Source organism: Cynara cardunculus, unplaced genomic scaffold (genome assembly GCF_001531365.2).
Source record: "Cynara cardunculus var. scolymus isolate 2C unplaced genomic scaffold, CcrdV1 Un_Scaffold_5012, whole genome shotgun sequence".
NCBI lineage: Eukaryota > Viridiplantae > Streptophyta > Magnoliopsida > Asterales > Asteraceae > Cynara > Cynara cardunculus.
In genome coordinates, this window is record NW_020202194.1 from 5,923 (window position 1) to 32,669 (window position 26,747).

Here is a 26,747-nt window from a genome sequence, read left to right on the forward strand (position 1 = left end):
GATAATGTTATAAGAAAAAGTAATATTCAAGATCGAACTTAAGAGTTCTTTACCAAATGTTTACGTAGGTAAGTGTTTATCAAGTCACATTATCCTTCCGGATGAATATGATAAGAACCAAGAATCTTACCCGGCAAAAACAAAAACAAAAACCAAGAGTCTTACCCGATAAATGATGACAACGACTCTTACCATCCAGTAATTGTTGCAACAATACCGTTTTGGTGGACTAAATTCTTGCAAATTTGGAGGCTAAACATGGCCCCACTTAAAAAAAAAAAAAAGTAAGTGATAGTATTACATTTTACCGATAAACACTTATTCAAACGGCCCCTTAGTGTTTGACAACAGCACTATACTTGGCAACTAAGAAGAAACCAAATAAATCATAGAAGTAAACTGATACAAACCTAATAAATCTCATACAAAGTAAGGTTTAGAAAAGATAAGATGTTCGTAAACCTTCCCTCTACAGTCTACGCCGATGTGTAGAGAGTCGTTTTCACAAAAACTCTAGACTAGGAAAATGGTTGTTAAAATACAATTTTTCGACCAAAAGATCTCTAAAAGGTTCGAAGAAGTTTTAGAAATCCAAAAGAAATAAAAAGACATGATAGAAACGCAGGTAAATATGGTCAAACAAAAGAGTAACATAAAAGAATAACAAGGCACATTTAAAAGTATGTTGATTGTATTACCATTTAAAGTAAGTTGTCTTCAAAATACATCATCTTAAAACAAAATTCATTCGATTTCTTGAATAATTCTGTTTTTACGTACGGACTTGTGTGGCATCAAACTTCCCGGGGCACTGTGAGCTCTCCTCCTGTCTTCCTTCCTCTTCTCTGCATCAGCCATAGTACGTCTAAGCAAACCCGCCTTGTATATTGGTTTTGGCAAGTGCCTGTGCCTGCATCAATCAAAATCATCTCATTATACCATCATCTTCTTTGAGCTTTATATTCCATTGCAGCTATTTGATAAAGAAACTATATACATACATATATATAAATATATATAATACCTCAATATACGTTTGACCTCAGGAAGGTGCTTGTAACGATTCTTCACAGCCTCCATATATTCATGCTTCTTGCGTTCTCGTGGTAGAATCTGCACACAAAGTACAAAATCGCATGCTTTAATAATGGACCACCATACACATAATATCATTAACAACAAAGCCAATTTGATGAAAATGAAACCAAACCATGCTCTTTCTACATAATAACATTGACAGATAAATAAACTTACAACACCAAGTTGTTCGGATGCCTTTGCCTTCCAAAGTCGAAGATTGGTGTCATCACTGCCCGAGATAACATAACTTGCATCACAACTGAACTTAACACAAAACACCCTGAAATAATATCCAAGTCAGTATTATTATGTGAATAATAAAAAAAAGATATAATAAATGGAAACATGTTACAGGAGAACTTAGGGGCTCTTTGGTTGGTTTTCCATTAAGTCCTATATGAATCTATTGATAAAGCCTTGTCTGTATATACTGGGAAAGGTTTTGTTTGGGAGGATTTTTCCATGGATGGAAGAAGCGTGTTTTTTTTATTGGGAGGGGTACGTCTGGAAAAAAAACTCGTCTTTATGCATAAAGCTTCCTTTAGAAACTCTCCAAATAAGCCGCTTTCTATATCATTAAGCCACTACCAAACACCATTAAGCTGCTAAAGAACAGGCCCTTAGAGAGAGAGGAGGGGCAATACCTTTGCATTCTTTTAGTGTGATATATTTCCCTGCTATGTCCACCATTGTATTGAAAAATCCTTATCTACAAAAGTCGTGTGAGTAGAAGAATGCTTTTGCCAATTAACGGATGCAAATACAACTAAAAAGACGCTTACTGTTCTATCATAAGATCCAGTTACGAATTCACGACCAGTTGGTGAGTAATCAATATCCAAACTGCAAAGTTAACACAACCTAATGGTCACCGTCTGAAACAACATAAGTACATATTGGTTTACAAAGCACAGAGTAGCTCTCTTACACTGCAGACACGTGATCTTTGTGCACACATTTGGCTTCTTCCAGTTTTCTTGCATCGAAACTGTAACAGTTGCAATTTTCATTTGCCTGCAAGTTTTAGTGCAGCACTAGAATAAAGATTCCATAAGTTTGTTCAATTTTCTTGATTCTTGTATATGTTTTTCTATTTGTTTGATGATCGTATTGGTTTGTCAGTGTGGGATTTAATTGGTGCTTACCGCAGTGAAGTTCATGGGTTCCATTGGATTCCAAGCTATGGAATTTGTTTTTGTCTGCATAAATGAAAATTGAGTTGATTTGTAGTAAATAATCGGAACATCTATGAACGGTTCTACAACTAAAACAACAACGTATAAACATTAAAGTAGCATCATTTTATCAGCAAGCTCATCCACAACTCTTGTAGAATACAAAGAATGGAAAAGAATGTCACTGGAGAGGTCAACAAAGACGAACACATTGTATAAAAGCAGGGTGGCTAAAGTGGAGAGCTGCCACAGAACTGCCAAGCGACAAGAAGGTTTCATTATAACTGAAAGGCAAATCCTATAGGGTAGCCATCCAACCAGCTACGTTGTATGGGTCAGAATGTTGGGGCAACAAGGAAGGCTGTTGAGTGGAAAATGCGGAAATGAGAATGCTTAGATAGACCTGTAAATTGAAAGAGAGAAGATTGTGTTGGATTGGGCAATTTCGTAGGGGACCTTAACGACATCAGTGAAGATGGTAGAAAGAGTATGGGTTGAGGGGGTGAAGAGGAGGGGTAGACCGAGGAGGACGTGGATTATAAATTGAGTTTGGACAAGGTGGCCATAGACATTTCCGAAGACATGCCCTCTGATAGGTGTACTCAGAGACAGAGGACTAGCGGGTAGCAGATAGATATGAGGACGTGTAACCTTGGTTTTAAAAAACACGATGCGGTCCGATGCGTTAAGGGTCCCGGAAGCCGATGCGTGATGCGTGATGCGTGATGCTGATGCGCTCGCATCACGCACGTGATGCGCCCGGTATTCAAAAAATATTTATAAATTAATTTACATATCAATTTCTACCTTAAAAATACTTACCTATCAAAATACTTCATTTATAACATAAAGTAGTTAAAAAAGTGACATTAGAATCTTAAAAAGTTAGTGAATAGGAATAACAGAAGTACAGAACACACAAATTACTACCATGAAGAACACAATTACACAAGTAAATGTCTAATAGTCTCAATCCCTAAACTAAATGACCAACCAAGTGACCATAAACTACTACCATAAAGAACACAATTACACAAGTTAAGTAAATCACGTCACGTTTTAATTGATATGCGATGCTGGTATCGACTGCTGTTGGTTCGACTACTGCTGCTGGTTCGACTACTGCTGCTTCTTCGCTGTCGGCTTCTTCTATTAGGTCGCTAACAGTCTCACTCACGTTCTATTTTACTTAACTAAGAAGCCCAACTAAAAAGCCCAACTAAATACTGAAAAAGGGAGCCCAAAAATGCAACATACATGATGCGCTGATGCATAAGTGATACACGCATCATGTGATGCGTAGGTGATGCGATCGCATCATGGAATCGCAACGCATCAGACCCTTTGATGCGTTTTCTTCAGCGCATCACAGCGCATCACGCATCACAACGCATAATGCGCGCATTTTTAAACCAAGCGTGTAACTTGCTTAGGCTAGGGAAGCATAAGAGATGATGCATAAGTTGGGGGTACAGGACTGGCAGTTTAGGCTATAGATGTGTTTTTGGCCTTATTTGCTTGGTGTGAGTTTTTCTTTTCTCATACTTCGCTCACTTAATCCTAGTATTTATCCTTCTAACCATTTGCTCACTCTTGCACAAGCCAAGGGTCTCCACAGAAACATCCACTCTACTCAAAGGTCAGGTATGCTTACACCTTTAACCCCCCCCCCCCAAAAAAAAAAAAAACAAAGACCTCACTTTCGAGTCAGATTTAGGTCAGTTTGGTTTGTTTCTGGAAAAAATGTTATATAGAGCAATTCACGTTTTAGTTATTTGGCAAAATATATACAATATTATTGGGATAACTATGAACATAGGGCACAAAGAGCCATGAAATAAACAAGAGCTGTTCTTTTTATTGATCAGTGCTAGTATCTTCTGAATCATCCCACAGATAGAAATCAGGGGCTGTTCTTTTCATTTCACTTTGTACAGATACATACATATATATATATATAAATATATATATATATAGGGTTGGGTTCCAGTAGGAAGGAGAGTTAAGGTGAGAAGCGTAAAAAGAAATCTCCACCCTTGGATGCATATTACGATGAGATTCACTAGATCAGATCCCGTATCAAGCGCGATTCATGGGTGGGTTTGAGATTAAAGGTGATCAAGGGTCCAGTTCACTTCTTACGCTTCTCATCTCAACTCTCCTCATACGATCCTTTGCCTATATTATATATACATACATACATATATATAGCCATAGTTATTTTGAGAAGTAAAAAAGTGATCCTAACCCTTCATACGGTCAAGATCGGATTTGACTGGTCAATAATTGCAGCTTTAACCGGTCAAAATTTGCGGCTATGCGAAAAATAGAGGGGGTAGTTTTGTAACTTTTACAAATAGGCGGCAAACGGATTCATATGTGGGACCGTGTGATTCACATATGAACTATATGCTCATATGTGAACCCCTGTAATTCATATATGAACCATTTTAACTGATTCACGTATAAAATGATTAATTGATTAACATATGAACCGATTAATTGATTCACATAAGAACTAATTAATTGATTCACATATGAACTAATTAACCGATTCACATATGAACATATAGTTCATGAATCATACGGGTTCACATATGGACCCGTTTGCCGCCTTATTTGTAGAAGTTAGGAAACTACCATGCTATCTGCCGCATACCCATGCAAGTGACTAACTGGTGCTTCACAATCAAAGCCACAAATGTTGACCAGATGAAGGGCTAGGTTCACTTCTTTACTTCTCAAATATTACCACTTCTCAAGTGAACCTTTCCCTATATATATATATATATATATATATATATATATATATATATGCACAGTTGCACACACACACAGAAGCAACAAAATGAACAATCAACTACCAAGTAATGTTCGAGTCAATCAAGGAACACCAAGATAAAGAAAAAATAAATAAATACATTCAGGATTTAAGGTACCATTTTTGCATACATACCCGCATGATAAGTTTTCTTGCTGGCGATGAAGTTCGTAGATCATAAAGTGTTATGCTCCGATCACTACACAGAAACAATAAACAAAAAACTTAAAGAGGGAAAAAGGTCGGGGAAGGGTACCACAACATACATAGTACACAGAGAATCTGCAGATATGAAGGCATCTTAAACACCATTGACAACGCAAAAGACATTTGAAAAGCCTAACAAAGTGAGATCCACAATAGATAAATAGCATGTACAACAGTTACGAAGCAAGAATACAGAGCAGAACTCGTACATGGTAGCAGCCAAGATACTGCAAATCTATAATCCTCAAACAAATTAAACATAATAATCAACAGCTCCTAATACCTATTTATAGAGTTTCCTAACCATAAACCTTCCTAATCTCTATTTAGAATTTTTGAACTATAAACTTTCCTTATTGTAAACACGCATGGGTCGACCTCATGCATGAGCCTAACAGCACAACATAGTTTCAGAGAAGGCTACCGACTTAGCCTACTTTAACTATGTCATTCTTCTCATTTCGAAAGAAAAAGAAGTGGCCCCACCGACTATAAAAGATCCAATAGCTTGGGATCTTGCTAAGAATGAAACTCCTAACCTTAAATCATAGAACCAGGGATGATTTCCGGGAATCCAAAGTTGGAGCAGGGGAAAAATCCCCCCTAAACCCCGGTGGGTAGGGAAACTGCCCATCCCATCATTGTGGCAAGCAAATCTACTGAGAGTTATATTGAGCCGGTAGGCAGGATTGACTTGCCGAATAGTGTATGATGTCACAAAAAATGGCTGCTGCTCATTTCATAACTTAAGGAAAGTCACTAGGGAAAAGTTTTGATATATGAATACTTATCAAGTCTCTTTCAGATGAGTAAATTTTTGTAAGCTTGGATACAAGACATTAAAACAACACTAGCAACAACTAAATAATCGTAGTTGGTGAATTGAAATTTGAAAATAGCAGTAAAAGTATACAGTCAATTACACGAGGACAGAACATGATATATATACCTATCCCCTTCATCAGACAACAATTTTGGAAGCTGATTAGTATACTAATAAACCACACCCCACATAAGATGATTATACATAAATTATGCAATTACATCCTAAGAAAGTAAAAATTAACCTCATAACAGACGTGTGCAAAATCAACAAGACGTTTCATACCTGCCAGATGTCGCCAAGATATTTGGCTCACCGGGATTAAAACGAACAGAAATAACTGTGTCATTTCCCCATTCGAAACTGTTAACTGGCACCGACCTATATATGTAAGACAATTAAACACAGAAAACCATAAATCTTGTATTAGATATCTGAAGCAAGTTTGGATCATTACCTATTGTGGTCCCATATATCAACTTGAGCACCAGCCGTGGCAAAAAGGTCACCTTCCCACTGATGGTCCACAGCCCTGGAGAATGACAAACCTCGGTTACCTTAAAGCTCGTAAATACAAGGGCGCTATTCGATGAATAAAACATTTTAAAGAGCATCTCCATAATTTCTCCAACATAGAGACATAAAAAGGTAAAATCTTTAAAAAAAATTACATTCAATTTCAATCGTTTCTCCATTTTGAAGATTTCGACATTAATTATATTTATTGAAATATTTGATGTATTCAATATCCCAAAAAACATTCAAATAAATTTATATAACATGATAATAATTTTATGTTCATTGGTGGAAACAATAAAACATACTAATAAGAGTCGATAAAAGGTTGCCAAGATTAGAGTATTAAAACCCTAGAGCTTTCGCAAGATTGCAGTCTCTCCCTATTCAATTGTAGAGAACCGAATTAAAATAAATTGATCTATATCCCAAAAAGATGACAATGAAGGTATTTAAACTAATAAGTAAAAGACTCCTAGAATAAAAAGGATCTTAAAGAAAAATAAATAAAACAATTAATATAAACATAAGATAGTTATCTGTAAACTTGAGGACTTATGACTTATACAAGACTTGCTTTATCTTCATCTTATTAATCTGCCCTCCTCTCTTTCCTTCTTGAATATGTCTTTATACTCTAGAGTCTATCAATACCCCCCGCAAGACTTGCATCTTGTCCTCAAGATCAAAAGAAGAAAATTGCATCTTCAACACTTCACAATCTTCCCAGGAGGCTTCAAACACTGGTAAATTCTTCCATTTAATTAATGCCTCTTGTCTTCCATCCTGTGTTGTTCGTACTTGTAGGACATCTTCCGGTTCTACTATCATTTCCATGTCGTCATTTAATTGATTCAACAATATGGTTGACGAGGCGCACTGTCCGATTGCGCTCCTCAATTGAGAGATATGAAACACTGGATGGAGTTGTGTAGATGCTGGCAATTCCAAGCGATAAGCAACCTTTCCCACCTTGCCTACCACTTTAAATGGTCCATAAAAACGCGCGGACAGCTTTTGGTTGTTTTTCCTTAAAGATTTCTGTAGGTAAGGCCTAAGCTTCAAGAAAACCATATCTCCAACGTCAAAATTTACCTCCTTCCTATGCCCATCAGCTTGTTTCATTTTGTGTTATGCTTGCATTAAGAACATTCGTAGCAAATCAATTGCATCATCTGTCTTTTAACATTTGCTCCACAGCTGGAACAATGGTTAAGCCTTCTTTAAATCACAATATTGTTGGAGCATCTCTCCCATATAATGCTTTAAACGGTGAACAACGAATTGAGCTATGGTACGTGGTATTGTACCAATATTCAGCCCATGCCAGCCACCTCTTCCATAGTCATGGCTTGTCTGACGTAAAACACCGTAAGTTACTGCTCAATGTTGCGGTTGACAACTTCTGTTTGTCCGTTGGACCGTGGATGATATGCAGTGGTGAACTTTAACTTTGTACCTTGTAATCGGAAAATCTCCTTCGAAAAACTGCTAAGAAAAACCTTATCCCTATCCATGATCACCAAGTTTAGAATGCCAGGCAGTTTAACAATCTCCCATATAAAAACTTTAGCTACCGTTGCTGCTAAAAGTGGGTGTTTTAACAAAATGAAGAGAGCGTATTTGCTTAACCGATCGACTACCACCATAATTGTATCCATGCCCTCCAATTTCCGTAGTCCTATAAAATCCATAGTCAATTCCTCCCATACCATTAGCGGTAGTGGAATTGGTTGCAACAAGCCAGCAGGTGGTGTTCCACTTAGGTTTTTATTTCTTTGACAGACCTCACACTTCTTGACCCATTCCCTTATTCCTCCCTTCATGCCCACCCAAAACAATTCAGAGACTATTCTTTGATACTTTCTATCCTCCCCGGAATGTCCCCCATTGGTGATGCATGAAATTCCTCCAAAATGATAGGAATCAGTTGTGATGACTTCGAGATTACCAACCTATCCTTGTACCATAATAAAACTTGCCTCACTTCAAGTCCTGTGTGCGCCCCTTCTTGTGATTGTAGCTCGGACATTACCCTATTTAAAAATGAATCATTGGTTATTTCCTCTTTGATTGTCTCCTATCGTCTCCATTGGAGTCCCCCCCATTTTAGATCGCTGTATGTCTCTCCTTGATAGTGCATCTGCTGCATGGTTTCTCTTTCCTGCCTTGTAAATAATTTCAAACTCGTACCCCAAAAGCTTGGTTAACCACTTCTGGCATTGTGGTTCCACCAACCTTTGCTCCAATAAAAACTTCAAGCTTTGTTGGTATGTCCTTACAACGAACTTCCATCCAAATAAGTACGGTCACCACTTTGTTACAGCAAATACGATGGCCATGAGTTCCTTCTCATATAGTGTTTTTGTCGAGCAACCTGACCCAAAACTTGGTTGTGGTATGCGATCGGCTGTCTCCCTTGCATTAATACCACCCCAACGCCCTGGCCCGATGCGTCTGTTTCAATTTCATGGCTGACTAAAATCTGGCAGCTTCAAAACTGGGGCTGAATTCGATGCCTTCTTTAATTCTTCAAAGGCCACATCAGCTACCTTTTGCCACTTGAATCCTTGTTTCTTCAACAAATCCGTTAAAGGCCTTGCAATATTCCCGTACCCCTTGATGAATTTTCTGTAGTAACCGGTTAAACCCAAAAATCCTCTTAGTTGTGTTACAGTTTTTGGTGTTGTCCATTTGAGCATTGCCTCAACTTTTGTCATATCCTTGTACACCCCTTTTTTTTAGACTACGTGCCCAAATATACTAGTTCTTCTTGGCCGAACTCATACTTTTTCCTGTTCACATACAAGTTGTTTTCCAACACCACTTTAAAGACCTCCCTTAAGTGCTTTACATGATCACTTCCGTCCCTACTGTACAACAGAATATCGTCAAAAAATACCAGCACGAATTTTCTTAAAAAAGATCGAAATATATCGTTCATCAGTGCTTGAAATGTGGATGGAGCACTGGATAGGCCGAAAGGCATAACCAGAAACTCGTAATGGCCTTCATGTGTTCTAAAAGCAGCCTTGTGTACGTCCTCCTCCTTCATTCTGATTTGGTGATAGCCAGATTTAAGATCCAGTTTTGAAAAATAAGTAGCCCCGTGTAATTCATTAAGCAACTCCTCAATTATCGGGATTGGAAATTTGTCCGATACTGTATTTTTATTCAAAGCTCTATAGTCAACGAAAATCTCCAACTCCCATCCTTTTTAACCAAAAGTACCGGACTTGAGAATGGACTTTGGGTATATTGGATTATTCCTGCACTCAACATTTCTTTGACCAATTTTCCGATCTCGTCCTTCTGGTATTGCGGGTAATGATAAGGGCGGACATTGATCGGTTCTACTCCTTGCTTAAGCACAATCCCATGTTCTCTCCCTCTTTTTGGTGGCAACCCTCTTTTTGGTGGCAACCCGTTTGGCATACAAAAACAGCCTCATACTCCTTTATTAGTTTATCCATGTTGTCCGATAACGTTTGGCTACCTTTGTTCTCAGCTTGCACATTTCCTAATTCAATTAACACCCCTTGCCCTTCATTCCTTAGGGTCTTCATCATCGATTTTAATGATATTAGGGATCTGCCAAGAGCTGGATTTCCTTTTAAGGTTAGGGTTTCCCCTCCTTTTTTGAATCTCATAACCTGGTTTTGCCAATTCACCCATGTTGGTCCCAGTGAGGTCAACCATGTTGGTCCCAGTGAGGTCAACCATTTAACGCCTAATATTACGTCTGAGTTTCCCAAATTAATGGAGAAAAATTATTCCACAACTTCAATTCCTTGCATAATTAGCTTCACCCCTTGACATACCCCATCCCTTCATGGCTTCTCCCGCTCCCATTGAGATATCATATTCTTCTGTCATTCTTGTAGATAATCTAAGTTTCTCAACTAACATCGTGGCTATAAAATTGCGGAAAGCCCTGCTGTCAATTAAAACAACTACCTTTTGGCCTTCTACTTCTCCTTCTAGCTTCATAGTCTTCATTGTTGATAGTCCTACTATTGAATTCAATGATACTTCCACTTCTCCTCCCGTTTCTGTCCCTGCCAATTCCATCATCTCCCCCATTTTTGTGTCTTCATCGATGTTGTACTCTTACGCCTCTTGAACCACCAACACACTAAGCTCCTTTCTGTATCGGTGACTCGGAGAATACTTCTCATCACACCTGTAACATAAACCTTGAGCACTACGTTGTTGAAGTTCTTGATCGGACAACCTTCTGAATTCCCCAACAGATTTTCCTCCCTGTGACTACTCTTGTTGGAGGGTTCAACAAATCCCTTGTTTCCCGTAGATCCTTCTGCATTACGCTTGTTCAACCAGCTACCTTTTGGGTTATTTATTCTTGCTAAAATCTTGTTTTTTCTTCTATCCTCTGAGCTAGTTCCATGGTCTTTCCCAAGCCCACCGGTGCGAGGGTGCGGACTTCTGCCCTGATTTGTGGACTCAACCCGTTTAAGAATTGACTAACGAAAACTTCATCCGGGATCCCTTCTAACGGGATTGCCAACATAACAAACCTTCTTTTTGTATTCTGCCACCGTGCCGGTCTTGCTTAACGGCCAAGAATTGCTCACATAAAGATCCATCCCCCACTGGTCTAAACTGATTAAGCAGTAATGTTTTTAATTCTTCCCATAGCCTAATGGGTCTGCTCTTATTCTCCCACTGAAACCACAGCAAGGCGTCACCCTCAAAAGCAATGACCAAGACTTCTAGTTTTTCTTCATTGATTAGTTTATTAAGAGCGAAATACCTTTCAGCCCTCAATATCCAACCGTCTGGATCTGTCCCATCAAATACAGGTAACTCTAGTTTCCTCTCCCTTATCGCAAGAAACCAACCAGTATCGTAGTTTTTGTCTACGCGATACTCCACTTTTTTTGGTGGTCCATTGTCTTCGCTTTCATCCTCTCCCCCGCTCTTCTTCGTTCTCCTAAGCGTTTCTTCTTGCAGTATCAACATTGTTTCCATTTGTTTGATCACTTTCTGCGCGTCGTCCTGCAATGAGTTCACCTCCGCTTGGACCGTTCCCAAGCTTCCCTCGACCCTCATCCATCATCGATGTTGTTGATCGAGTCATTATCGCGTGAACAGTGATTCGTGAATAGTGAACAATGATCGTGAACATAATTCATGGATAGTAACACGATTATTAATCCAGAACAGCAGCGGTAGGCTCTGATACTAATTTAATAAGAGTTGATAAGAGGTTGCCAAGATTAGAGTATTAAAACCCTAGTGCTTTCGAGAGGCTACAGTCTCTCCCTATTCAGTTGTAAAGAATTGAATTATAATAAATTGATCTATATTCCAAAAAGGTAAACAATGAAGATATTTAAACTAATAAGTAAAAGACTCCTAGAATAAAATGAATCCTAAAGGAAAACAAATAAAACAATTAAAATAAACATAAGATAGTTATCTGTAAACTTGAGGACTTATGACTTATCCAAGACTTGCTTTATCTTTATCTTATTAATCTGCCCTCCTCTCTTACCTTCTTGAATATGTCTTTATACTCTGAAGTCTATCACATACATTTCTCTCTCTTCACAATAAATTATGGAGAGTTCTCCAAATTTGAAGATTTTTAGACTCTCCTAATTTCTCCATTTTGGAGTAACTTTTAGAGAACTTGTTCAAGCAAAAAAAGCATGATAAATTTCCATTTTGGAGGATATGTTCAAGATGCTTAATGGGATCAAAAAAAACCATAATATCCTAACGTCAAGTTACGCTTCCCTTATCAGTTTGTGGAAGACGCAAGGACCCCAATCAACAAGAAGTCGATATATCATGATTGCATACAAACTCCCCACCCTCTCCCAATTCCATTTAATGAAAAAAAAAATCAACATAACATACTCCGATGTAGAGGAAAGTTACATGAACCCAAGATTGACTAGGTACTCAGGAACCATCTACAACGCCCCACGTGTCTCTCTTTAGTATGAATATTCATCATGAATAACGCATTCATGATAAATATGGAAGTGTTATTCACCACGACTCACGCATTCATGATAAATATGGACGTGTTACTCATTATGAATCACCCATTCATGATTAATATTTTATGGCATTCATAAAGAATAACACGTCCATAATCTTGATTAATATGCCACGTGTCGCACTTTAGGCGGTTCCCGGGTTCCTAATCAATTTTAGGTTCCTTTCCGATGAGAACTTGCAAATGTGGCTTCATTGGGAAGTAAAATTAAGACATAAAGAAGCAAGAAGTTTACACTAGTAAACTTACCAGAATGCATTTTTCCAAACATAGGATGCTAGTAACTGCAATCAAAGAAAGCAAATTGTAAAAGCATGTTACGATGAGCTATCATTAATCAAAATATGAAAGTACGTTATCCCTGACCTTATCTGAGCTATCAGATGAGTCATTTGACTCGATTCCACTTGCAAGAGGAACCCTCCATTGTTTAACACTGATTCCATCAAGCAAAGATACACATATTAAAACTATTTTTCACGTATGATTATAAACTGCTGCAATACGAAGTCTAACATCAAAGAATTTTGTCCTTACGTGCAATCACTTCCACAAGACACAAGTATGCGTCCATCTGTAGATACTGTCAAACCACGTACAGCACCTTGGTGACCAGGATATTGACATACTGTTTTTCTACAACCGTAATCAACACAACATAAATCAATGACCTCTTCTCAAGAAGCACCAAATTGATCAGATTCCATTTATGTATTTCATGTACCAAATTATGAATAAATGTTCTACATAATTAGTTTAAAAAAAAGTAAAGTTTTATTAAGATTAGTATTTTTCTCTAAAAACGTATAACATGTTCCAATACAATTAACAAAAAAAGAACTTTCTTTATATGCCCCAATATGTCCTAACTTCCAGAATCATGTCTATTGGGGTTAGAGAAATAATGCACAACATAAAACTAAAAGTAAGTAGAATAACTAAATGGTCAATAGACTCTAAAGTATTACCTTGAAGCAATATCCCATAGACGAATATCTGCAAAGAAACAAAAATTGCCCATTTAAGAACATGTTTAGTCATTACAAACATATAATCATAAAACTTGTTGCTTCAGAATATTCCTACTTACTGAATGAAGTTCAAAGAAAAATATATGCCACCACGTGACTTCAAACCAGCCATTAACTCATAAGCTTCTCATACAGAAATGACCACCGGGTTCGTCACTACTCTTACGTTCATCACAACATTGCAGTACAACTTCTTATATTGGAATGTTTATATATTTTTTTGTATAATGTGAAAAAAGAATTAAAAAAATTTAAGGTGTTGCTATGATGGTTTTTCAAATCCTTTAGAGCATTAATTGAAGTGAATCGTCAAACCTTTTTCCTCATAAGGAGTGGATTCTAATAATGGTGAATAGAAAATCATTTTGGCAACTTTATTTGTCATGTTTATGGGCGACTCTAAACACCACTAACAAAAATTTCTAGTGAAAAATCCACAAAAGAAGCCAAGAGGTAGGAAGCAGAGGATTCCCATATTGACAATTTTATTTGCATAGATTAAGTTGTCGATTCAGACTACCTTTTATTACTGATGTGGTTAAGGAGGTTTCAGGTGAAATATGCATGAACTGGTCGTAACATACTCAAGGTAGAAGAAGGTGGTTGTGTAAAATTTTATTTTCTACAGGGTACTAAATAAACTTAGGGGTCATTTACTAAACGCTTACTAAGGCTTATCGGGTCACTCACTTTACCAAATGAGCATGGCAAGGACCAAAAGCGATGGCAAGGATTGAGTCTTACCCAATGAGGGTGACGACTCTTACTGGGTTAGCAGTTTTCGAGTAATTTGTTGCCTAAGATGTTGTTTTGATACTAGAATCTTTACCAGTAGTGGAAGTGTTGACTTTTATTGTTAAGCACTTACCAGGTAAGCGTTTGGGTAAACGGCCCCTTAATCTAGTTCCACATAGAAAACAACAAGCCATCATGGCATGATATATAAGATTTCTGTTATCAAACTAACCAAAAGATTTAGTTGGTGTTGGTGAATAGTGTTTCAACTTTTTGTTAATACAAGAAAATTGAATGCCAAGAGAATGGTGACGGAAGCATACCTCCATCCATGGAACCAGAAAATAAACCTTTCAAGCGACTAGGGTTTTTCGCCATACACGATATGGCGTCTATATGCCCATCCATGGCTCCAATAAATGGTCTTGCAAATACCTATGGTGACAAAATTAATCTCAACCATAAATCAATAACAAAATAAAATGTATTTCAAACTACAACAAATCAATTAGTTACAGAGCAGAAGCAAATAGTTATGGAATAAAGCATCACCTTATCTAATTTAGCAGCATTAAGGGCTCTAACATACTCCACAGCCTTTTCTTGAGTACGAAGATTTGGGTCATAGTTTCGAGAAACCCTCTGATACAACAGAAATTGAAATAAACATCAATGAAATATATACACTCCCCTTGTACTAAAATGAAAACCTAAACTTGAATTTTGGTGTCTACCCACATGCATCCCAAATGCAAATTCAAACAAGATTTTGTTGTAAATCRTARGCAYTTGCCATTTTTYCMSRAAAMMAAMMRRMMWTKRAARRAAAWTWMCYKRARRWYMWTWMYYCSSYYSMSKKKKRAWTYMWYYKSMRRAMSRRRMRWWAMCYTWAMYCYYMWWMYTTTWARRRRMYWARRAAWWWKRKKTTTKKTKSMRSSRKTKKYMRRWWRRWTTTKRWKRAAARSYYCSGKKRMSRWKRMMAKWWGTTYCRRCGGCAACAGAACTYGAGACCTGTAAAACCTGAAAGAGTTTGKGGTTTATGACATGCTTKTTGTAGGGATTKYAAKRGSSSRGWWTMCSGWYSSYGAKTYRMYMYSMTYMKSSSKGWWCCSSKTSRSYMSRKMSRAMWSGRKMMRWRMTKMSSYKTKWAAWSSKSWMSKSGGGMMRSRGAWMWWMRRTWGMCYCMAWKYSGRKWYAAGSYMRKGAAMSRKRWWWKTKWYWMRRRRYSKGRMMSSKRKYSRRGYYRGGWKSCYCRKWWYMRTSMMRMTWWWKMWTAWWTKTWAYMMRGTWWTRMMMSRKGAKKRRWYGRRSWWWAMYSWSRAWTRSYARAATWKRASCRGRRAYKWRWKRAWWAWSYMMRYAMMRGSMRRSYYWRKGRRAYGRYAYWAMWMAMMGGRRMCSRAMYGRRRRTTAYRAAAYWMGCMMSMYMMMYKMSCMRTKRMMMYGMMWARRMWSKATSMMSWMMCCRARWMWSWAYMMWKRWYGSMSWYKRWRMKKMRMWYMKWKSSWGWWYSMTWWMKSMKMAMWRRWMARSSMYMWTGWMKRWTYAAKRKSSTKWKMRSYMWRGARWGAMWWWAKWMTWYKGWWRYYWYGKKSAATRRRKTWWRWRWMWCWARWMWWRWRKYSRTSWWRYKYAKSRAMAWWRATWYWCATYYTWWTRWWTRKYTTKTAWTYWMWKWMTSTWWMKWYWWARTRCKAYTYTATAWKWWTWTWAGWWWKCARWRMWRKTWWTAWTTKYKMWWRMMAWAWCTWKWCWAWYWWMWWRMAYWWWWRRCWWRAAYTSWWAMWAWMKMYWWRAMCTWWKWWRWWSWCWTWWASMSRWWYMTYSYYAWMMKAWYWCSMTWWMAWYWYWYWWMYRAAWYCRYRWAWSYWWYWRMAKMWMWWMMMWMWYRWMKMSWYGWKWGRSWWCWCAWYTWRWWWMMWAAWRWAMWSTRWAWTMWWAWWWSTMWMATYWWKMMATTMTMWMARAMYWYWYWAWTRYWAWMYYWAWWWAATKWWTRMTWWKRWWSSWWMAWWAWMCATCAATTATATAGCCAACAGGTTGGATATGAAGAGGATGAATCAAATTACTTACCGGTGGATACTTATTGACATTATATATGTATATTCATAGAGCATTATCATATTTATCACACCTTTGCAATGAATTTTTACTTCATTCTATAAACAACAAACTTATCTAAAATCTAAACAACAAACAGATAACAAAGAAACCTAACCTAAAGAGTAAACAAATAAACCTAATCTAATGTCCAAATGATGAAACAAATTGGAAACATCTTTAATCTACAAAAGACAAAAATTAATCATTAGAATTAGAAATGTACCGGAAGTCTAAATCGATTGCTTAAGACTAACACAGCCAGTCAGCCAGAGCCAAGGCCAGCGTAGACTTTCAGTCATGAGCCAGACTTTCCAGTTGGAGTTGGAGTTGGAGTTGGAGTTGGAGTTGGAGAGGGTAGAGAGGAGAGAGAGGAGTTGGGACTTGGGACTGGCATGGCAGCAAGAAGTAAACTATGAACATTTGGCCTATCTCCCTGATAAAACAGGTTATTGAGATTGAAGTCTAGAGATGGCAAAATGGGCCTGGCTTGACCCAGAACCCATGGAGGGCGGGAATCGGGACTGACTTAGGACCGTTCCGATCCGAGACCGTTCAGGACTGACGATCCGGGACCGGTTACACTTTTCGTCAAAACGGAAGGCCTGGCTTGGGACCGGCCCGCTTTTCAAAAATATTATTATTTTATTGCCGATACCCAACGACCATTTTTGACCTTTTTTTGTCTCATTTACCCTCTATTCACTATATATAAGTCATATGGTGTACGGGGAAAGACACCAACTCACAAAAGTTCACAATTCTTGTTATAATTCAAGATTTTGGCTCGTATTCTCACAAAAAACATATTTTTAAGTGTATTTCATTGACTCAATTACATATTTTCAAGTGTATTAGAATAACACTTTTGTATTCTTCAAAAAAAACTTCAAAAATAGAAAATTATGTAAAAAATCGACTTAAGAAAATATACATAGGACCGATTTGGGCTTGGACCGCGACCAGTCCTGGTCCTCATAACCGGTTACAAAGTACCTTAACCGGGCCTCGGGTTTTTGGTCGGGAGCGAGACTGGGACCGGTTGCGCCTAGGACCAGTTACGAGAATAGTGTTTGGGACCGAGACTAATTTGAGCACGGTCCGACCTAGGCCAGGACAGATTTTTGGCCACCTCTAGATTGAACAGCAAAAAGGTATAAATGTCGGGGATCTCTAATAACTTGATCATAAATGGTTGAACAATGAAAAATTTGGGTGCCAAAATGGCTGGCCGATACTTGAGTATAAAATAATTTCAGTTCCCCAACAACCTAGGTTTACATCTTCCTAATCATCCTTAATAATAATTCTTACAAATATTAGATTATTAACACTGATATTAATCTACTAAAAAACAATAACATAAACAACTAAGAGCATCTACAACAGATTCTCTAAAATAGAGAAAATGTAGCTTTTGTTCTTTATATTGCTCCAACAGATTCCCTATTATGTTTTTTAAATAGAGAAACCTAGAGAAAACTCCAAATAAAAGGAATCCTCTAAAACTCTCTAGTGTGGAGAGAGAAATATTATTTTAATATTTCTCAAAAAATTGATTTATTAGTTTTTTATATAAATTTTTTTCTAAATGTATTGGATGATAAAACTATAGAATATTTCAATAATATAGTTGATATTGAACTTCTAAAATAGAGAATCTGTTGGATTTAAATGTATTTTCTTTTACAGATTTTGACCTTTGGTTCCCTATCTTAGAGAAACTATAAAGAATATGTGGGAGATGCTCTAAGCTATTATATGCAACAACAAATCAATTGAAAAAAGTAAGAGACGCAAATGAATCAGATTAGCATCTAAAACAGATTGAGAAAATTGATTTGAGAAGCATTTCATTCATTGGTCACTAGACTTTGATGCATTACTTTTGAGTACGATTTAATGCTATTGAAATATGAAGTACAAGATTTACTAAACTTCGACAGGTCTTAAGGCTTCAAGAATCAAGCAGCATTTGACTTCAATTTTAGCCCATCATAAGGAAGAGTGAAGATCGAAGACAGTTCCTAGGTTTTAGAATTTTAGGTAGCGTCTGGTAAGAAGACAGAAAAAGATTGGATAGAACATGACAGAACAAGACTGAGAAAACATAAGTGAACACGACAGAATTGGACAGGACAAGTTGTCTCTCTGCTGTTTGTCATAACTAGGACTGGACAAGGACCGGCTAGAAAACGTTGCCCCTATATGTTGTTTAATGATTTTATATGGTGGTGAAAAACAAGGTAGTGATTGTGGCAGAGGCAGAGGCGGATGGCGGTGGTGGTAGGAGGTGCATGTGAGGACATGAGATGGTGGACAGTGGTGGCGGAGTGGTTGATATGGAGCTAGAAGTGGTAGTTGTGAAAAAGGTGGTAGTAGTAGCCGGTGGGGGTGGTTGGCAGGCGATTGGCGGTTGTGCCATTAAACCAAAGACCATATTAGGGTTATATCAAATTAGTAATTTGTAGTTCTATCCCGTCTTGTTCACCTATTTTTGTGGTTCAAAAACAGTCTTTTTGTCCTATGTTGTGTCATGCATGGAACATTGAGTCTTTGTCTTGTTTAGTCTCATGTACCAATAGCAGTCTTATATCATTTCACTAATTATTTTCGTTATAGCTAAATCTACCAAGATATATTACCACAGTACACACAGCTAGATTATCACAACAATATAAAAACAAGCAAAATACTAATACACAGAAATTTGCATAGTACACATCTCCAATTATTTGGCATAAACTTAAGAATTCCCACCATCCCATGTACCCATTCAACACAAACCCATTTCGATTAAATACAACAACCAGAAACTTCAAGAACTCAAATGTAAACAAGGGTCAAACCTGCAAGCAAAACCAAAATGACAAGAACAGTGGTGCAAATTGAAAATCTTGCAAGAGAATTAATCGAAAATGAAAAAATCCAACATACACAACAATATATTAAACCAATGATTATAAACAAATATTGGAAATAATCGAGAAAGAACAGATCATTGGAAGCAAAAACAATCAAAAATAAAAACAGAGAAAGGGGATGTGCAAATAGAGAAAGAACACTACCTGCTAGTGACGGTGGACGATGGCGAGGCTGAGGACAACAAGGGTTTATGAGCGACGACGAGAGAGGCGCCCTGAAGCGTATGGCGTATTCTGTTTCCGGTTTGGGCCTTTACACTCACTTTGTTGGACCGGTTGACGTCCCAAATGGACACAACAAATATATGGAACATACTTCTTTTTCAATTAAAAAAAGGTTTTTTGAGTTTTTCTAAAGAGTAAATTATAGATTTGGTCCATGTGGTTATATTAAAATCATGGATTGGATGGCTCAAACAAATTAATTACACATATCATTATTATGATTTAAGTTTTGTTACGGATTAGATCATTCAACCTAATTATGTTTCGTAGAGGTGTTAGATAAGGACATTTTGGTCCTTTTACTATTTTCCTAATGTTCCTTTAAGAAAATAAAAGATAATTGATATTATATATCAAATTATTCTGATATAATATGTATATATATATATATATATATATATATATTAAATTATATTTTAATTACACGTATATCATCCCTATCGAATGACCCTCCCCTCTCCATCGTCCTTCTCCAATCGAAACTAGAAGAGAGCATGCCACCTTCATCCATCGACATACCACCTCCCTCCACCAGTTTTGTTTAATCCAAAGCAGGCGCCAACGTTGCTTAATCGACAGACCACCTCCCTTCATTAGTGTTGTTTAATCCCGCAACTCTCGCGGTTACCCCTTCTGTTCTGCACTCAAGTCCTCATCCCTACACCGATAAGAACCACCACATCACCAACACCAAACACTCAACCGCCCCATTCTTAGCTCGTCTTTGCACATATACCCCCCCCTTGGGTTCGCTTTTAGGGGGTTTTTTTATCTCATGGCTTTCTTTTTAAGCTTTGCGTTTGATTTAATCAAAATGGGATTGATTTCATTGGTGGCTTTTATCTGGTTTTTTCACATCTAGGTTAGATTTCAACTGGTTTTGTTCGTTCGTTTGGAGATAATAGGGATTTAACTAAATTTGTACCTGAATTTCATCTTTCCATTATGTTCATGAAAAAATCATAGTGGTTAATTGGTTTTGGCAACATTTTGGATGAACTCTTTTGAAGGAAAAAATCACAGTGGTTAATTGGTTATAGTATGCGTCACTATGGTTTTTAAAAATTGAAATCAAGCAAATGATCACAGTAGTTGTAGAGCGAGGAGAAGATAAGAGGGACGAGCTGCCGGAGAGAGACCTACGATGGCGTAAGTGGTCTGAGATGAGAGGGGAGGGAGTTCGTTGGAGAAGATCGTCGGTAGGTTATTTACCGGAAAAACGGAAAAAGGAGAGGGGTCACCGTAGAAGGGATGACCAACAGGGGAGAGGGGGAAGCCAACAGTGGCAGATGCTGCTAGAAAGTTAGAGGCGTTGGGGCCTGGGGGAAGGGTAACTGACATCTGATGTTGAAAATTGTATTATATAAAATATTCTTATTTTTTGGTAAGAGATAGATATTGTCATATGTAAATTCAAGTGCATGGTACACGTCGGTATTCCGATGTATTTTACCCTTATAATTTTGAAAATGAACGTTTGAACGTCCTTTGTAATTTTCTACTTGTTCCAAAGTCTTATAAGTTGAGTCAATCAAATTCAAATTTTCTTTCTACGTCCCCCATTAAATACCAAGGCTCAACTCCCAAAAGGTAACGGAGGCGTTAAAGGTTTCCACGGATTTGATTACCCCTTTCTTTTCTAGGGAATATATGCATGTCGGACGGGAAGTGGTGTTTCTAGTGGCGGACGGCACCGTTTGAGGTATTTCGGTAAGTCTTCGAAATGGAATGGTATAATAAGTATAATTTAAAAAAAGAAGAAAATAAATAAATTGTAAAAGACAATATTATCCTTGACTTAATGAAGCACCGGTTAGTGTAGTTAGAACAAGGGACTTAATCCAAAACAAAAATGAAACCATGATTACCATACATGTAATTATTTTGTTTGAGAGACCCAATCCAAAATTTTCAATAAGCAGATGGACGAAATTTGTAATTTACTCTTTTTTTTAATTTTTGTGTGTGTATATACACACACATGTATACTATATTATAAAACATTTTGATAAAAACTTTTAAAAACCATTGTTTAATTGTTTATGCGTAAAGTACTGGTTATTGATATTTATTATTTAAAATTTAATATTATAAGTAGATTATGCATAAGTACAACTCATTAAAGTTCCACGTTTGAATTCGTATAACTAACTGTAGATAAACATAATCAAATACATGATAAACATTTTATTTTAAATCATATAAAATATTTAATATAATTAAGATAATCTGAAATGTCCAAATTCATACACAACTGATCAAGATCTACAAGAACATTAAGAAGAAGATGAAGAGAGAGAATAGATCACCAAAATCTCTTTGATTGCTTGAAAGAGAATTACAAAGCTAATCTCATATTACAGAAATGTTAATGACTTGTTAATGACAATTACAAAGTAAACTACTATTTATACTAAGGAAAGTATAAAACTAATCTATTACAAAGCATGTAAAATATGGAGAACTTGAATACAACAATAACGCACATATTTGAACCCAACATTCTCCCCCATTTGGATTCAAGTTCGAACTCTTGTAAATTTTGTCTTTTTAAGTCTGAGGAGTTTCTCCAGCCTCCTTAGAGCGTTCCGGTATTAAATCTTCTCCTCGAGCAGATTTATGGCATTGATCAACAAATATCTATCTTTAGAGCTCATTCTCTCTGACTCCGTAGCCCTGTCATTGTTAACTCTCTTCAAGTCAAGTGCCCGTCTCACCAGTCTTATTGTACCATCTGAATACTTGTTTAGCTCGCTGAATCTCATAAACTTCTTCACTTGATGCTCAGCAAAGTATATGACTCCGAACTCTGGTTTTTCAAGAATCATGTAAACTAGATAAGCATCAATATCTTCTAAATCTTGATCAGGTCTCTTCAGATTGATGATTCTTTGATTATCTTCAAGACCCATCTGAACATCAATAACCATAGCCAACTTTACATGACTCCGCATATATCTTTTAATTGCATCAAGAGCAACTAGAGCTCCATCTTTCCTGTTAGTCATGTTTCGGATCTCACAGTACATATACTCCAAGTCTTCCAAATATAAGTTCGAGAAATCAGCTTCACTAAATCTCCAGACTTTCCTATCTTGTCGAGTCACAGTGAAGACCGGATACCAGACTCTGAGAAGTCTTTGAGCATCTATCTGTTTGATTGAGACAACTCGATGTTTGGTACGTACTTCACTAATAGGCAGACGCTTGGCTTTCAGAAAGTGCTTGTACTCCAAACGATAATCTTTGGTTTCCCGGTGGATACCAAGAATTTTATCACCACTCAGAGCCTTACGATGTCGAAGTAAGATACCAAAGTAGATATCTTCAAGGTACGACTCTCGGATCCTTGCTCTGTTATACCCTGGAACATTTGCTCGAATGACGAATGGCACATAATTCCTTGTAAAAATCTTTCTAGGATCAAAAGGCTCTCTAGGAGCAGGAATATCAGATGCACCAGCTACAGCTGCAGTGGAGGATTCTAGCACTGTCTGACGATCACCTTGAAATGGGAATACTGGATCTTCCTCATAATATCAGCTTCAAAGTCAAAGTATAACCCGGTTGACTCGTCAATGTTCTCAATATCCTCTCCAAAAATCTTGCTCTCCACCCAGCACAATAGCAAATACGTCATTGAATCCAACATTGGTAGACAAATCCAATAACAATCTTGTTCCTACTGTGGAGTCCGCCGGCTTTTCAACCATTGGCTCGATCGTAGGACTTGTCTTCATTTCTTCCTCATCTTCTACAACAATTGCCTCGATGATTCTTTCCCGTTTAGACTCCGGGGCAGAACCTTCAGCATTCACATCTTGAGCAGCTGGCTCACTTTCAACCCTTGGAGCTTGAGCAGACGTCTCAGCCACCCTCTGTCTTTTCCTCTCCCCCTCATGATGATCTGGATCTTTCGGGTCATCATGCCTTCTTTTGTGAGAGGTGGCCTGAGATCTGCACGTCTCTTCTAGAATAGATACCCGTTTAAAGAGAGCATTCATTGAGCTTTTAAGATCTTGGGTGTTTGATGTGATTAACTTGCTAACTTTGGTGAAGCTAGAAGCAACCACATCTTGAAAGGCCAAAAACTCTGAGGCTCGAACGGGAGGGTTTTCATCAATCTGTTGTCTTAAGAGTCCAACCAAGTCTGCATCTTATGCATCAGGATTTTAAGATGCCATCAACTTAGCATACAACAGCGATTTGAGTTCGTCCACCGATTGCTCTTGTACCCTCGGAGGCTCAGGTACAGGCGATGGTGATGGCACAGATGGTTGCTCTTCTTCAACCTGCTCTTTCCCCTTCAATAGTCTTTTAAGACTTGCAATCTGTGCATCCATGTTGTCTTGAACAGCCTTTAGGACGCCGTTCAGATACTCCCTTAACACAAAGTCTGGTAGATTACCAGTTGAAACAACAGTTGAGTAAACTGTTGTGCCTACATTCAGTGTTGGCATAGGGATAACACTGGTAGGACTTCCGAACGGTCCTTGTGAAATGTCAATCGACACCATTCTGGTCGTTCCGGCAAGTTCACTAAAAACTGCAACTAGAGCAACATATGCTCGCGACTCATGTGTACCTATGTGTATCGGCTCTAGACTCGAGGTGCACATAATCGAAGTCGTAGGCTGGGGCAGCGGCCTACTTGTTTCAATAACTACGTTCTCCAAATGAGAAGTAGATAGCATATGTGCTACATCCCCGTGTTGAAGTGAAACAATTGGTCGTTGAGAGTCAGTTGAGTGGTCGGGAGGGGTGTGCAAATGCATAGCTGGACTAGCTATGTTTGTTTCAAAATCAACATTCAACGAATGAATGTCGATAGTAGATGTGGGTGCTCGGCTATGTGTATCTGCTAGGTAAGGAGCTTGATTTTCATTTTGTGCTCCACTCACATACTCACCATGTTTTTCTACGTCCCTTTCACTCAACCTCTCATCATTTTCGACTGTTTCTCCCTCATCTCCTTCTCCGATTGAAACTCCTTGTAAAATACGATCATATTCGTCACATGTAGCTCCATAGTCATCAACATCGAACGATAAGGAATGTAGACTTGGACAAGTCTGTTGAGCAGGAAATTCTGGAAAGATCTCATTTATATCGTCAACCAATGCTCCTACTGGAATATTCTGTGAAAGAATCGGTTGAGCATGGTCGTCAGCACCATCATCATCATTATTATCATCATCACCATCATTATCACCAAGAGCTGCCTGATTGTCGGATTCAATATCTTCCGAACTTGATGAAGTTGTGGAAGTACTATCAGATGAAGTACTTTGCTGATCAGACACTCCCCGCTCCTGTTCACCCCTCTTCATTTCGTTTTCCCTCAGCACACTGCCCTATTCAGGTAACCCATGTTCCTGAACTCTCTCATCTATATCTAACACCTTTCTCTCAGCTAAGGCATGGGGTGATCCCGGGGTAAGTTCAATCGGTTCTGGTTGAACTATAGGATCTATAACTCTCCTATAGTCTATCACACATTGAACAGTCTGATCAGCCAAGGCAAAAAGCTCTGGTGGAATCTCCATTATAGAATCCAAGTCTTCAACTTCGGTATGCTGCCGAATTCTAGACATGACGAATGTCGGCCCCATTTCACTATTGGATCTGGCTGGGATATCTTCATTCGAATTCATCATCGCCTTTATGACTAATTGCAAAAATCTCTGAAAAGGCACAAATTTTCTGGCTTTTGAAGGAAATCTCTTTGCGTTCACGAGCTCCACCAGTTCATTCCAGATAACCAGGGCATATTCATAGTTACGAGAGAAGACTATCCCATGAAAGAATTTTAGGAATGAACTGCTACATGTGTCTATTCCCGCAGTCTTGGACGTCAGACATCTGATCAGGATGGAGAAGAGCATATGCCAGATTAATGGAAGAAAACGCCGTTTGAACTGAGACGGGTTAGTCAATCTTGCGAGTATCCTAACCATTTGATGTGCGGCATAGTTGGTCATCAGTTACAAATTGCTCATATCCTGTTGAGCCTAGTCCGAGAAGACGTAAAATCCTTCTTAATCGTTTTAATGTCAGACGGCTGACATATTCATCCACTGCTCCTTCAAAATAAAATGTGTCGCCGTCTTTAGCCAGTGTAAGAGTACTCCAAAATTGTTGTAAATACACCATAGGAACATGTGTATTGGCTGAAAGGGAGTAAGCAATTGGGTGTCCTCTCAGGATTTCAGAGATTATTTGATATTCGGCTGGCATGTCGAAACTGAAAGAATGGTTGTTTGGTTTTATGTTTAGATACTGGCATTGGGGAAAAAGGGTTTCGGAAGGTATGGGTTCGTTTATGGTTGAGGAGGGTTTTGAATGTTGTCAGATCTGACCGAGGGAATATGAGATTCCTCGTCAGACTGATGATGTACGTCCTCCATTTACCTGTAAAATATTTAAACATATTAGAACCCATATTATGCATACAATTCAAATACTCAAGTAAAAAAATTAAGACTAAAAAAAATTGTAAACAAAAAAAAAATTTGAATTAAAAAAAATACTAAAGAAAATTATTATTAAAAAAAATCTAAACTATCAATAAAAAATTTAAACTAAAAAATTCTAAAAAATTTAAACTAAACTAAACAAAAAAATTTAACACAAAAAAAATCTAAGAAAAGAAAAAAAAAATTAAAAATGAATTAAAAAAAATAGAACTAAAAAAATATCAAAACAAAATGTTAACCGGATTTCTAATCCGGTCAACTAAGAAAAGAAAAAAAATTCTAAGTCAAAAACTTATAATCCGGACAACATCAACCGGATTAAGGTTGATCGGAGTAAACTCCGATCACCTTCTCCGGTGAGAAATCCAGTCAAGAAATCAAAAAACTCTAAAAAAAACACTAAAAACTAAAAACTTAAACTAAAACTATCCTAAAACAGCAAAAAAGAATAAAAAAATAACAAGAAAACTTGATTTATTCGTGTCGATTCATTGTGATTCTGCTTCAAGGATGCCTTGGAGATCAAGCGGACGTCAGTATCCACTTGCGTATTGGATAGGTCAATCGTGTAGAGATTTGATCATCTGATTCCAGCTAAGAGC

At 37.4% G+C, this 26,747-nt stretch overlaps 1 protein-coding gene across 1 annotated transcript; it reads right to left on the minus strand.

Moving 5' to 3' along the window:
• Positions 1 to 673: 673 nt before the first annotated feature.
• LOC112504260 (DDB1- and CUL4-associated factor 13-like) lies at positions 674 to 15,184 on the minus strand. Its single transcript, XM_025108195.1, has 16 exons — positions 14,972 to 15,184; positions 14,743 to 14,854; positions 13,622 to 13,649; positions 13,191 to 13,289; positions 13,020 to 13,089; positions 12,903 to 12,937; positions 6,564 to 6,638; positions 6,392 to 6,487; positions 5,212 to 5,275; positions 2,226 to 2,279; positions 2,009 to 2,094; positions 1,863 to 1,923; positions 1,725 to 1,789; positions 1,255 to 1,360; positions 1,025 to 1,113; positions 674 to 910 (listed from the first exon to the last, which is right to left on the minus strand). Exons 2-16 carry the CDS (start codon positions 14,825 to 14,827, stop codon positions 745 to 747), a joined length of 1,179 nt encoding a protein of 392 aa, XP_024963963.1. The 5' UTR covers positions 14,828 to 14,854; positions 14,972 to 15,184; the 3' UTR covers positions 674 to 744.
• Positions 15,185 to 26,747: the final 11,563 nt, after the last annotated feature.